Source organism: Nestor notabilis, unplaced genomic scaffold (assembly GCF_000696875.1).
Source record: "Nestor notabilis isolate BGI_N333 unplaced genomic scaffold, ASM69687v1 scaffold30478, whole genome shotgun sequence".
Lineage (NCBI taxonomy): Eukaryota > Metazoa > Chordata > Aves > Psittaciformes > Psittacidae > Nestor > Nestor notabilis.
In genome coordinates, this window is record NW_009940138.1 from 36,769 (window position 1) to 52,322 (window position 15,554).

Genomic DNA, 15,554 nt, shown 5'->3' on the forward strand with positions numbered 1-15,554 from the left:
TGACACCATTTTGGTTAATAGTTCTTTATTAATAACCTGCATTTATACCACACTGATTAGCCTAAAAACATTCTTGCCGTTTACCTCAACATCCTAGAACTTCACCTGTTTAAAATAGACTGCTACAGGTACTGAAGACTATCTCCTGCTTTCTAAAGACATACCTCTAAAAACAGTCCAAACCAAGAAGTGTGCTGTATGAGAATGAGATTCTTTAACAGTTCAAGTAATTCAGCCAAGAAACCCAGCTTTAGGGATCATGACAGCCTCAGATTAAGCAACTGCTTCCTCTTAGAGTTTGAACTTTTTGATCTAGTAATATAGGAAAATTAAACCAGTTTGTATTTGTTGAAAACCAAGAGTAGTATCTGCTCACATCCACACTCCATTTGCAGTTTCTGATTAACTAAGCTCTATTTTTTACAGAAGTATAAATCTGCCAGGAAAACTAAGTCACTACCTTCTGAGCAACTCACTATCACAGTGGGCTACTTAAACAGGGTCTAATTGCTGGGAATGATCTACAAAAAGAAGTAAGTGTCAAGACCATCTGTCCTACACTGGTACTGTAGGATCCTGTCCTTCAAACACATTAAACACACATACAAACAGCAGAAACGGTCAGGCAGGTGATGAAGAGATTGTGACTTCCTGTTCTTTAATCTTCCAGGTTCCATTTTGCAGTTGGACAGCTGCTACTGCAATCAGCACTACCATACATAACATCTACCTTACACAGAGTTGGTTGATACTCTTCCTACAGGATAAACACAGTGAAGTTGGTAGGAAGAACCTCCATCAATTGCTTTTCTGTGAGGCATAGAGCAAATCAAGGCAGTCAAGAAATGAACAGTTTAGGAATGACACAACTGCTTTGAATGATCACTTCAGATACATTACGAACAGCATTTTCCCGAACAAAGGCACCAAAAAATCTGAACTCAAGTTATGAAGTTACAAAAGCATAAAGAAACCACAGAGTTAAGAAAATATTCTTGACAGGTCTATATGATGAAACCTGAGAATTAATTAATTTGTGCACCATGGGCACCGCAAATGTTCAGCTCTCTCCACTTGCAAAAGGGCACAGCTTCAGTTCTATTATTGTAATCCAAGTTCACGCTGGAACCTATGTCTTAAAGCTGAGACAAGGGATTTGGGAAGCAATGGACATGAAATTATGGAACTATTTAGAATATGTGGGTTGTTCAACAGGAGGCTTGACAGTATTATACAGTAGGAAAGGAAAACAGATAATTGGTAATAGCAAAGAACAAAGTAACTTAGGGGATCGTTCACTAATAACGAGCTGTTCACTCCGCACCTTTCTTTTATCAATGATTTGTTCTCTCCTGATGGTACTAGTGCTGCTAATCAGCTGTATTAGAGGCTGTAGAAGCTAAAACTACATTTTACTGGGTTTAATGGATGCCCATGTCAGGTTCAAAAGTTGTGCTGAAATCAGTAATTAAATCCTCATCCTTTTTAAGTAACTTCACAAACCTACAACTAGCAGAAAAATCATTCTATTCATTAAAAGGATAGTATTAAACAACATGCTACAAAACTGAGACTTACAACAACGAAAAGAACAATAAAAATTTTACTCTATGAAGAATTTAAATTTGTACCTTTTAGGACAAGACTTTATATCTGCACTACTAAAACTAAGCCTGTACGTATAATGAAGACTGAATAGGCTGAAATAACAGACAAACACTGAAGCAATTACAGTTATAACATTACCTAATGTTGAGCTGGTTTAAGATTTAGAGAACCTTGTTAATAATGTGCTGGAAGCAAAGACCTAACAGTGGCATTGTTAAACGAAATATTTACTTTTGGAGAGAAAAGTTGTTTAGGCAAACTAAAACATATTTGCAAGAACAAGCTTTAGTGAAGAATGGACTAAAACAAAACATTACGCACTTCCAGCTTATGTTCCTTCTCTGCAAGGAATTCTTTTTGACATCGGAGAAAGTCTGACAACATTCGAGTTAGCTGTTTTCTATCATCTATTTCAGCTGCCAACCTGCCATTGTAATCCGCCAGCAACATACATGCATCATCTACCATTTTGGAAAGTTGCTCTCCAGACTCCTTATCTAAAAAGCAAGCAGAGAAAAACAAGTAAAGCATGATTTCATTATATACTGTTAAGTTCTCAGAACAGCATTTTAGTTACTGGGACCCCAACCCTCACCTGTTATTCTGTCTAACAGGGACACATCTTGGACCTCTATAGGCAAAGAAGCTATTCTCTGATGAACTGCTGCATCCCCAGAGGCAGCGTTTTCTAGTTCTTGTAATGCTCTAATGAGATCTGTGGTCTGAAAGAAGCATGCAAGATTGAAAACTAGTTTAAATAAACAGATCCTAGTACAAAACAGTACTTCACAATAAGCTTACAGAATAAATTTGACGGTAATTTTAGCAACATTTATGATGTCAGCAGAGCAATATTTTATCCACTCTCAGACTGAAAATAAAACAAAAGACAAGCCATTACTTCTCAGAACACTGCAGTGTTCCTAGTTTTAAAGGTCACCTTCCTAAAATAGATTTTTCATTTAAATTATTGATGTAAGACTACTTCTAAGTCTCATTTTTGACATTAGTGATTATTTTACAGTACCTTTCATTTTACTATACATTTTTTACATTATTTTTCTTGTAGTTTTGCTTCACTATTGCATCAGACTAGATCAGTGCACTTCTTTTGGAAGTAGGGCTGATGTTCATAGAAGCCCAGATGTCTGTTGCAGAGAAACATACTAAATAGTGATTATGTGAGGGCAGTCATTCCTTGCCATAACGAAAAGCCTTTTGAGATGGGGCAGTACCATAAAAAAACCCCACAAGAACTATAAAAGCCATAACAATGCAAGGTAGACAAGAACTTTCCTCAATGATCATGACTGCAACATTGAGAAATATTTTACTGATAAATTGACAACAACCTTATTCTAATACATATGTTAACTTGTTACCACCCTGGAAACCAATGAGAACTTGAAACACTGTAGAAACTGATGCTGAAATCCTGCTGTGGACAAGACTGAATATAGAGTTAAGACATTCTATTTTAGTGTCAAACTGACTTAGGTTACAGCACGCTCCACTTGTAACCTGAAGTACTGTGAAGAAGTTTCAAGTCTAGTCACCCTTGCTCAGAAACTGTACCTCATTAAAAAGAAAAGCAGAGACCATTAAAAACCAAGAGTAACTGAAAAATTCTATAACAAGCCATATGCAAACACAGAATTTTACAAACATGCTTTTACCTGAGGAGGGTCAGTGGGAGAACTTCGAGGTGAACAGTTATTTTCATCAACTTTTATCTGTTCATATGTGCGCTTCCTCACCTTTCTGTCTCCATCTAAATGAAAACAGAGCAGAGCAGAGCAGTCAGCAAAATAATATTCCAAGGAAAAGACTGAATCTTCATACACACACAAAATACTTACACAAAGCTTGCCTAAGTTGTTCTAACACATCATTCTCATAAACCGACCTTTCTTCCCAGATAGAGAGCACTCGGCCAAGGTGTTTCTTACAACTCTCATCAGACTCACTGTTACAAGAAAAAAAGCAACAATCAGTACTAGGTGAAAGTACAGCACTGCTGTGTAATTATTTTTCACTGAAGGACCATGACATGCCTTAGCAATATCAAAGTATCAGAAGTCAAACTCAGAAAACAGCAAAATCACATTTTAAAGAAAATAAAGCAAAGACCAGTTCAACAAGTCTTAGCAAGCACAAAAAAAGGGCCATCACCCAATTCTCTTTCTGTTTGCTTGCTTGACCCATGAATCTGTAGGTGTGTAGCCTTATTACACAAACACCGCAAATAGGTTTGTGTTGCTTCAACAGCTGTGTACCATGTGAAAATAATTTCTGTATCTACAGTCTAGCATCATCATGCAACAAGATGAATGGCTGCTGGGGAAAAACAAATCATACAACACCAGTAATGAAACACACCAAACTGTTGTGGTACATAAAATACAGACTGAAAACAAGTCTTAATTTAAGACATAGCTAACAGCTTTCTAAGGCAAAAGGGACTGAATGCAGATAAGTTTACTATGCAACTTCATCTGACATCATTAAGACTATCCAAGATCAAAAGAACACTGAATAAATTAAATTAACATGACTTCCAAGTACAGAAATAGCACACAAGGACTAGCTGGGTCAGAAGAGGTGCACTAAGGACTTCTCTAATACCCCTCAAATACAGTATGATGAAGGACACTGCACGTAAGCTTACTGTACCTTGAAACGTGCTTAAAAGCCTCCACTATTACCGGAGCAAAATCTTTTGTAAATTCTGGTCCTTTCCTTTTGCTGTTCTGTATGACATCATTGGCCAAGTACAGGAATGTCAGCTTCCTATTTGGTTTTGCTAATAAAGAGAGCGATAAACAAGAATAATTAGAAAACTTAGTTCCTCCAACTAACAGCTATTTATCCATATTTATGCTAAACAAAAACCAAATCAAGTGTTTTTCCCATCCTTGATACTGCTTACAACATTTCACTCTAATTCTGTATTTAAAAATGTGAGAAGACTTTGGTCACCCACTGGCTTTTCTCCCCCTTTTACTGTAACTCTGTTCAGATTCTTCCTCCTTCATAATATGACACGAGTTCCCTCTAGCACCATCTCCAAAAATAAACAGAAAACAACATGATACTCTGAAGTGTTCTTCAGCCCCCAATTATTTTCACACGTTTTCCTGAGCCCTATATGATTTGCCTGTTTGGCAGCCTTCATGGATTTCTTCCAAGTACTTTAGCTTCCCCTTAAGCCTTTATTTCTTACACCAATGAAGTCTTTTAACAGGGAGCTTCACAGACCCACAATCACTCATGTAAAGAACCTCCTCCTTTCGGTTTGAATTTCAGTCCTATATATAACCACCCCCATTCTCATATTTGAGCAAACTGAACGGTCAGTCCCTAGACATTCTCTCCACATCATTCTGATACTTCCCTCCCTTATCCCCTAATCATTAAAACGCTCGTGTGTGTGCAGTTGTAATATTAAGAAAACATTTCCAAAAATCACTTTCAGGCTGCTGTGGTGTATCTCTTCTCCAAGCATCTCAAGCATTCTAGACATTCGCATTAACATCAAGTAAATTACAAGCTTCAAATTTACAAGTTGCTTTTGAAAATCTATTCCATATTTTAAATGTTCCTACTCAGGTATTTTCATTTTCCACCACACTTCATCTAATCTTCATTAGCCTACAGGTTTCCCAGAGCTGCAACTCATTGTTAACACTTCTAACCTTGTGTTAACACCGGAAAGCTTTCAAGCTCCATTACCAACCACATAGTCTCAGTATGTATGCTCTGACTTTAAAAAAGAGATTTCTCTTAAAAGACAAGATTTAAGTTTTCCTGTCCTCCTGAAGAAAGCAGCACTGTGGTAAAGCCAATCTAGGATTTCTTTAAACACATGCTCAGTTCCCATCATGATCTGATTTTGTTAATTTCCACTGCAACCTCTCAAACTTGCAGAACCACCACTCTCACATAGAAGAAGAAAATTCAGTGTTGCATCCATTCTAAGGAAATGCTTTCGAGAATAAATTTTGCACCATAGAAAGACTCCCCTGAAGGATTTATCCTTGGAGTATTGAATTTTTCCCATCTTCTTGAACAGACATATCCAACAAGTTAAGAGAGTTCTGGATTAAGGAGAGGGTAAGGGGGAAACAGCTGTGTTATAAGTAAAAATGCATCTCTCTCTCAGAATCAAGGCAAACTAAAAAGTGGCAAAAAAGAATTATTTTGGAAGTGCTGGACACAAGGCAGATCTATTAAAAGTCTGCTCCAAACAATGAAGTCACTATGTGCGAACACCCTGAAATTAATCCATTTGAGTCAAAATGTGGCTAAAATAAAATGTAGACGTTATAAACTTATGCTACTTAATTTCTGTGTTAAAAACTGACTCACATAAACCAACACATCTCCTACCTACTCTTTCAGGTAAATCACAGTTCTGACACACAGAAAGCTTTGAATTAGTCAGAGTATCTTATAAAACACATCTTGTCTCATGAGTGCACCAAAATGAACTACTGTTTATTAAAGCTGACCCTGACCCCTACCCCTGTTTCTTAAATAAGCCCAGCATCAGTACTCAAAATTTAATGAAGCAGACTGTTACCTACACTATATCCTCTGAACTGCATGCAAGATAGGTCCTTGTCCATCCATTTCACAGAAAAAGAATCATGTTTTAACCCTCAGTGAAGCAACTCATTTGTGACAAATCAACTTCCTTGTTTCCTGCAAGTAATCAGCTTGCTGGTAAAGACAGGAGATGTATGTAGTGCCATGAAGTCAGGTGATGGTGATTCTCACAAAGCCTTGACTATCTATTCACTACATTAAGTAGATCAACATGCCATGTTTGGAAAAAGCATGCCAAAACCCAGAAAGTCACTTTCAAGCTTATTTCCTCAAGTATTACCTCTTCAGCTTCCTATTGCATTTCAACAGAAATGAAGCTGCTCATAACAATAAAAAACAAAAAATAAAAAAATAAAAAAATCCTCAAAACACTATTATTCTATCTGTGGCTTTGGTTAGAAATTCACCTAAAATTCTGGCCTTATGTTTGCAGAGAAAATGTGAAGTAAAATTTAATTCCTCTTGCTGTAAGAATGCTCTGCAGAATTCCAAAGCTAAACATGTGATCTGCTTTCAAGTAGTGTTCCTGTCGACTTCACAAATCTTCAGGAGTTACATACTGGCCTACTACCACTCTTCCTTACACGAGGCTAAGGTGCAATGTAACATTTAGCAACTCAGGTTGACAACCGTTAGCTGAAAAAACACAGAGTGTTCTATCACTACTGTGACTGTAAATTAAGTATGGAAGTCTGAAATATGAAATTAAATTCCAGACCAGACAGATCTGTTCTGAAAAAAATCATCTCTTTCAAAGTGTCTCTCTTCAGTAGCAGTGGTAACAGCTTTTCAACCCTGGGCTTTGATATACCTCAGAACACCAAAATGGATCAAAGAACAGCTACAGACTATTTTAAAAAGTGTCCTCAACACATGGCAAGGCTATTAGCAAAAGCACTCTTACTGTCAGAAGAAAGTGAAAGAAAAAGTGGAAGAAAAAGTGGAAGATCTTAGGTTAAAGAATGATCTGAAAGACACATACTGCCAAAGTATCGTGTTAGAAGTAGCTAGCCCACACTATCTCTGGTACCCTAACAGTACAGTCTGCAAACAAAACTGCAAAGAAATCATCCATGTTGGACTGAATCATCTTTTCAGAAGCTCTTGTGCAGTGTTCACATAACTCTTCTGCTTTTTTCAGTTTGATTTACCACTTAGCCACCAAAGCAGCTCCCTGAAGCACTGGATTCTGAAATATTTTAACAGGTCAGTGGTGCTGGTTGGCATAAAGGACATATTAAGCACATTACTCTAAGCATTCATAGTTAAACTAACTAGGATTGGCACCTTGCAACTGAAAATAAGTCTGTCCCAAAAATGTATCTGACATATTTAAATGCCAATGACTATTCTGCAGGTATTCATGGTATTTAACCTGCAGCTAGTGTAATCCAGCATCTACAGTGGACAGACTTAGCATTCTCATTATCAAGTCTTAGTTTTTGGCAAGCTATACTTCTTAGGAATACATATTTGTTAGTCCAACCTAGGTATTCCTCGTCCTCTACCAGTCCAGTATAAATGCCCTGACATTGTATGCTTGAAATCACAAAACTCAGAGAACTATAATGTTGATGAGCCACCATTTTAGTGAAGAAACTCTAGAATTTCACCTTGGAAGGCAGTAAGCAGGTTATCTTCACTGAGGTTAACTGTGGTAATCAAACCCAGCATAATCCTATTCACCTTCTCCAGCTTTACCTCTTGGCATTGGAAATTGAGCTCCTATGAAGATTGCCAGAAACGTGCCCATCAGTGTCAGGCTCTTCTACACCTCTTTCCTAGAGCTGAGATGTACTTGCTGACTTAGATACACAAGGATAAGGGATTTCACCTACATCCCACTACAAGTGTATAGTCTATTGACCCATCTGAAAATCTTACATCAGCTTTTCACCTTCTACAGGCTAGCTCTATCAATGAAAATACCATTTAACAAAAGGTTCTGAGAAAGCGAGCATCAGTAGGTTAAAATCCCACAACAGTTATCAGCACTAAACAGTTTCTTTTTTTACTAAAGTTCTTTAACATGGATTCAAATAAAGATTTGGCTCAATTGCTTTTCAATTACATTAGTCTACATATATACAGCAGAACGAGTCTCATCAACTTCCAAAATCCATGTGTCATAGCACGCTTCATACCTTCACAAAAGGTGTGAAACATCTGACAAGCTTTCAAGCTTTTTATTACAAGACCCAACAGATCTTAAGTCAAGCAGCACTGAAACTTGAGAGCAAGATCACTGACCTTTCACACTGAGAGCTAAATCTGAGGTTTTATGCAAGCTCATCAAGTGCAGCATCTTTGGCACCATGGTTGAAAGTCGTAACATGACTGTAAAAAGTCACCTGAGAGGCTACCACCAGAAAGGACAATTCAAAGATAATATAATCCATAAAAGGCATGTTGTACAACAAGCACCTCATCTTAAAATTCACTAACCTTCTGTTATGCAAAAGTTAAATTAAGCGTTCAACATTGCACTGTCACCCGATTCTCCTGGTGAAGTTTACCAAGGTTTAAGAACCGCTGTGTTTCCTTTTCAAAGACAGGAATGAGACTGCCTACAGAATGTGCGTTCAAGATTTGAGGGTCCAAGTGACTTTGGAGGCTAGGAGACAAAAGAAACACAGCATACAGCCACTGCTGGGAAAGAGGCCATCAGCATCAAATTACCATGGGGATGCGAGAAAGTTGGTCACAAACCAAGGAAACCATTCCAACATAATTACTCTGCAGAAACTTCCCACTGCACTTAGTGTATCTTGAATTACCTGAACACATGAAACAAAACAACTCCTTTCATTGCCTCGCCTGGCTGGTACAATGCCAAGATGGATATAAATCCACAGCAATAACAGTTTTAGGATAGAAAAAATACACCACACCAGAGTATTCCAAAGCAGAATGGTGAAACATAGGCAGGTGCAGGTGAGATACCAGGACATAAGTGTTACACCAATAAATTAATGCAGATTTGTACACACCACATTCTTTCAAGACTAACATTAGAGAGTCAACTAGTCAGGCTGGATTACACAATCCATATATTACTATTTTAAGAGAGAGATTCTGATATTGCTTATCTGTTGCTCTTGACTGTAGGTCATTTATAAATGATTATGTAGTAAATACATTTCTCTAGCTTGACTTAACTCACATTCACCTGAAGTTTTGCCTGCTGCTGGTTGATCTCCAAACCTTTTTGCATAGATGAGAAGATTCATGTGGGAAGAAGCACAAGCACCTTCATCTTAAGTATCTTACTGGCCTTCCCAAGAAGGCCTACTAACCAGTGAAATCGGTAAGCCATGGTTTTGTTTCTTTTAAATGTTTCTTTTTAAAAGAAAACCAAATCTATTTATTCTCTCAGGGGTATCACATTGGCCAATGACACTATACCACCAATATGTAAATAATCTACTACCACAAATAAAGACAGAGTCCTTCTCTTGGCAGAAAAACTGCACTACATAGTAGAGAAAATACCTTCTTTAAATCAGGAACTTGTTTCCTGAAATCCATTTCACATCTGCAGAGCAATACATTTCCACTACTTTTGGTTGTGTTCTGCTCCAAAGCAGTTAACTGACTATCAGAGTAATTCAGATGTAGTATAACTTTCAAATCTGGTTTCAATGTTGCTATATCTTCTCAATTTCCCTACTAAGAACCTCCAATTTTCAGCAGCACTGAGCAACTGCCACAACAGCCACTAGCTTCAGAAAAATGTATTGCATCAATGCCAATGGCTACAGTGACTGAGGACACAAACAGCAGTGTTACATCCCAGCAGCAGCAGTTACAGACAAAACAGCAATAAATAAGCAAAAATAGTCACTCCTTAGACCACTGAATGACTTCAACACCTGGAAACCAACAAAAAGTTCAAGCATAATAAACTGGAACAGCAGATAAACTGGCAGGGTTGAGAGTAAAAATATGTGCAGCCCACATGTACACAACTTCGTCTGTCTTCAAGACAATATACAATGGCTCTGCTAACCTTGATAAACTTTGCAGTGAAGACAGTGTGACACAGGTGGGGTGACAGATGACAGCCAAAACAAGAGGTCAAGTGATTAGGGACAGGCAGGTTCGGCATCAGTTTCTGAGACTGACTAATCAATGAGATACTGCATCAGGCTTTCAGGATACAGATACTTGAATCTGAAATTACGTTTGAAGATACAACACAACAACTATTAAAATATCACTAGGTCATAAATACCTAACAAGTGACAGGACTGGACCTGGAAAAGCTAACACAAAATTAGGTGACAGAAAAAGAAGATAGTACAGAAAAATGACTGGAGTTAAAATTAAGAAGTCCCATACTACCAAACTCAAACACTTAGCAATTTTACTTTTTTCTTTTTAAAAAGAACACGCTTTAACCCAGTACAGCAAATACCACATGGAGCCTACAGAACAAGCACTTACTATTCATCCTTGAAGGCTGATGCTTTGAATCATGGAATTGAAATTTTTAATTTCAAAACACACAAACAACAAACCCCTACAGCTGCAGGGAATCCCAAAACCAGGGATTAAGAGATGTATGCAAGGGAACATACCTGTTTTGCAAATAACAAAGAATATGTCTTAACAGACTCCATCTCAGAAAAGCCTCTTCAAGGGGGCTCCTAAGGGTTTTCTCAGTGGCTGCAGGCTTACAAGAAAGAATTGCATGTGTAATGCCACTACTTAGTAAAAAAAACAAAAACAAAAACAAAAAAACCAAACCCCAAACAAAACAAAAAAGAAAAAAACCCACCAACTCTGTAAGTCAATCCTTTTCTGTATACACAAAATTAAATAGCTTTAGCAGGCCCACTAGGTGTATCTTGGAAATGACTGAAATATTTACATTACAGTTAATTAATTAGTACTGCTTAAGTACTTAAATACTGAGTAAAGCTTACAACTAGCAAGTAATTATTTAACTTCAAGTGTTAACATGTGAAATCTAGCTGAAACAGGATGTTTTTCCTCAGTGCACACTTTTGAGGCCTTTGTAAAGCTCTCCCCAACTCTCCCTCAAAAGGTCTCTGTAAAATAGTTAGGTTATGGAGCAACATCGTCACAAAACTTAATTCACAAAAGTTACTTTGAAGCAATCATGAAGCTGCCATACCCCAAGAAAAAAAAACCCATACTTCTCCAGATTAAAAATCCAAACTGCATGAGATTCTTATTTTACCAAGACATTTACTACAAATGTAGAAATATCCTCCCCACCAAATTATTTATTCCATAAGTCAACTACGAAATTCAAAAGAACGCAGACTCATGATTAACATAAGCCAGTGCTAATACAGGCTGCAGCCTACAGGGAAGATACTACCCCCCAGTCTCCTTTGTGCCAACACCAGCTTTCCATCAGGGAACTCATCTATTTCAAAACTAATTATTGGGTTTTCAGCAGCAGCACACCACAAGATACTGTCAGCAAAAAAAGCTTAAGAAATATTTAAGGACATAGCTAGCCAACAGCAGGCTGGAAAAGGAGCTGTTCTGTTGCCATTGTAGACCTCTGCTTATCTGTCAAAACAGGAGAAATCTTTGTTATTTCATTACAGTTGTATCTTAAATTAAAGGCATTCTATTAATTTTTTTCTCATCATTTTACACATCAATGAACAAAAGATCAATGGACTACAAAATCTATTTTCCACCAATCATAACAACAGAAAATGGGGGAAAAAAACCCCACTACATACATGAAAAAGCGGGAGTACCTTGAGTGACACGTGAGTGGTTTTGCACAGATGCATACTCAGGAATACTTAATACCATCAGGTCTGCCACAGCCCCACCCTTATAGCCCCATTCACCACGCATTTTTCATTAGCACATATTTGAGGTCAGTCATCAAACACAATGTCCCTACACTCAGTCTCTTGAAGCATATAATATGCAATTCCTGATCTAATTTCATCAAACTAGCAGTATATAAGATGACATCCTTTCTTTATGTATTTGTGTGTCTGGACAATTCAGAGTTATCAGTACTTCCACAATACAGTCAATTCTAGAATACATTTTACTAGCTTTCTTCCAATTTTTTATTCTTTCTAAGAATGATCCCATGAATTCTATGCACCAGTACTTTAGGAGCTAAATAAAAGTGTTATGGTAGTATTAGGAAAAAAGCATATATGCATGCTCCTTCAGTAATCAGAGTTATATCAGCTGTATTGATGCAACCTTAGCAACATTGGAATTCAGCGAGACAAATCCACCATAACTGCTCCAAGTTATGACAAAGACATGCAAGTTTTGACCATTCTCCAAGTTTACATCTAGGTGCAAGAATTCACCAAGAGAATCCGTGAAAGTTCAGCTGTAGATGAAGGTTTATGAAACAGATGATCTGTAGAGGTGCCCTAATATGGGTCCTGAATACAATCAATTAATCCAAGTAAACAGAAAGGGACTAAAATTTTATGTTGCCCAAGTTACACACACATTTGGAAAGCTGCCTCTTCACCTCTACTCCAACGTAATACAAAGACAATGACTGTTTTAAAAATGAAAGGATCAGAACCAAATATGTAGGAAAAAGAGAGCTGTGATCCTACCACTTGTTCTCATGAATAACTAAAGACATCTTCGGAAAGGTTCATGCAAGCTGATCTGATGCAAGGGATCTTCTTATTTAGTAAGAGAAAATGTAGTATTACACTGTATTGTGTTCAAATTTGTTATACAATGTTCCACAAGCTCAAAAGGGAGTAGGCTGGAAGGAAGGTCTGGAGACAGAGGTGACAATAAAAAAGGAATACAATGAAAGGGAATAAAATTTAGAAAGGCAAGGTGTAATTTTCAGTTTTAGGACACTACTGGCTAGCAATAGCAGCAGACAGTGCCAACAATTTTTGTGTCCATATTCCCCAAACAGAGATCCTTTTCCTCTCAGGTAGGAGGGAAGTCATGTTTCTAGGATTTGGCTGGTGGGCAAGTCAGAAATCTTAAACATACTCTATGACCTCATTGCCAACGTTCTGCTTTGTGATGTTTCACGCAAGTTGCTTCACCACAGCATACTGGTTTTCCTTCTCATTTTCCACATGCTGTCTGCTTAGACCACTAAATCCACCCTTTGCGGATTAGGGACCATCTTACAATTACGTGCTGCAATTAGCAAAGAGTTAGTACCGGGCCTCTGTAAGCTAACATTTATGATGCTCAGGTACTATTTATCAGAGATGGAAAATTAAAATACATTACATGTATATTAACCATGCCAGCTTCGAAATGAAATGGCAGAGGAACATAGAAAAGAAGCACCAGGCCTAAAAGCCCAGAAGGAAAGGTGCAGGACCTTGAAAGCAACTAGATTGCTCCTACCTGACAGAGTATGAACGGTTTCTACAGACCCTTGAAGGTTGGCTTCCAAAAAGAGGTCACCAGAAAAATCTTACCCTGAAGCAGCAAAAGCTGGATGACAACTTCAACAAGCTGAAGACAGAAACAATTATAGCAGCTATACTCATCCAAAGCTCAAAACAGGCTTAAAAGTGAAAGCCAGACATTGAAAGTTGAGAGAAAGCAAAGCATTCCCATGAGTTCTTAAGAAGATTGTTATCCTTACCTCTCAACACCACCACCTTAGAACACGTAAGCCATATTTCATAAAATCACAGAATGGTTTGGGTTGGAAAGATCATCTAGTTCCAACCCCCCCTGCCACAGGCAGGGACACCTCACACTAGACCACGTCACCCAAGGCTCTGTCCAACCTGGCCTTAAACACTGCCAAGGTTAGAGCATTTATCACTTCTTCCGGCAAATTGTTCCAGTGCCTCACCACCCTCACTGTAAAGAACTTCTTCCTTATGTCTCACCTGAAGTTCCCCTGTTAAGTTTCAAACATTTCATCTCTCCAATTAGTCAAACAGCACAACAGGCAAATTATGCTAACACTAAAGTTAAGGACTGACCATTAGTATTACAGATTATTATAAACTGGTATTGTGCATGTTAATTAAGATAAGCAACCAAAACTCTGGCTTTGTTCCAATTAGTTCAAGATGCCTTTCTGGTATCATTCAAAACACCAAACATTCAAGCTGGTTGTTTAGAAGGCCCAGAAACATAAAACGTTTCAGATGCAGATGGGAGATCATTCCTCAGAACAAGACAGCAAGCTTGCAACAAAGTGAAAATGAGCCACATGAAAACCTTCCGAGTTCATAGGAACCTATCTCCATATTATACTGTACAGTTTAGTATTACTTCATACACAAGATACTTATTTTAAGGGTAGTTCATTTGGTATGAAGTTATACCCCCTAACCAAGAACTCATTGTGATCCAGCCATTCACTCTTTGTATTCCATTACACATCATTTCTGCAAGTCAGCTATTCCTCTTAGTTTTGAGAAGCTGAGTGGTTCCTCTTTCTTAAGTCCTGTAACAGCTTAATGCTATTTATTTTTCCTCTCCACTTGAAAACCTAGCCTTCTACTTTCCCCATTAAAGAGCCATATATTAATGGCTTCAAAGGAAACTGCTGTAAAACTGTAACACTTCCTACAGTAAAGTAGAATTCTAGCAAAAGACTTCTATTTTTCTTACATGAGACAACTTAAGACCATATAATTTTCCAGTCAGGTCAAATAAACCTTCACATGCCATTTCGGCCTTTCAGTCCCTGAACCACTACCTACAGCTGCAAGTTCTTTCCTATTAAAAGGAAAGCCAAATAAGAATCTAAGTCTGCACACTCAACATCAGATACTCAATACTGCTAAAGAAACACACATTTCTGTTATGCCAATATTCGTATTAGCCATCTGGCAAAATGAGGAAGTAAAAACCACTTTGGACACATTAAATTAGTCTTTCCCCAGAATGTTCCCATCCTCAGCTGCCCTACAGGAATAGCTGCTGGCATGAGTGGGCAAAGCCACCATGTCAGGAAACTTAAGTGGTATTACCATCATTATAGATGACAAAATACAGGGCCTAGGAAGGGTGATCTTGAAGAGCTGTAACTACCAGTATTAATACAAAAAGCCTTAAGCCGTGTGCTTGCCTCCTTCCTTCCTTCCTTTTCCCCATTTCCCATTAAAAAAAACGAGTAAAACACGAGAAGTGGCCTCCTCAGAGGCATCTCACTGAAGGTGGAATGGGAGGGAGAAAAGAGAAGCTAGAGGAGTGGAGAAAAAAAAGGATGAGAAGCACCTCCCATCTCTCAGTCATCAAGACACCGAGACGCAGGGCTCAACATTTGCCCCAGTAGCTCCGTTCTCCCCAGGCGCCGGGGCGGGCCGGCCCGCCCTCCTCTTTCTCCCTCCCTCCTCCCCGGCTCGACAGGCCGCGGAGCC

The 15,554-nt window shown here is 38.2% G+C and overlaps 1 protein-coding gene across 1 annotated transcript in view; it reads right to left on the minus strand.

The window, feature by feature from the left end:
- The window catches only part of RPRD1A (regulation of nuclear pre-mRNA domain containing 1A), a 39,234-nt gene extending 24,372 nt beyond the window's left edge, over positions 1-14,862 (minus strand). The window contains exons 1-7 of the mRNA XM_010020215.1: positions 14,803-14,862; positions 13,647-13,683; positions 4,282-4,411; positions 3,468-3,574; positions 3,285-3,379; positions 2,204-2,330; positions 1,930-2,105 (exon numbers count right to left, since the gene is read on the minus strand). Coding sequence (XP_010018517.1) covers positions 1,930-2,105; positions 2,204-2,330; positions 3,285-3,379; positions 3,468-3,574; positions 4,282-4,411; positions 13,647-13,683; positions 14,803-14,862 — 732 coding nt within the window. The remainder of the gene's footprint in view (positions 1-1,929; positions 2,106-2,203; positions 2,331-3,284; positions 3,380-3,467; positions 3,575-4,281; positions 4,412-13,646; positions 13,684-14,802) is intronic.
- Positions 14,863-15,554: the final 692 nt, after the last annotated feature.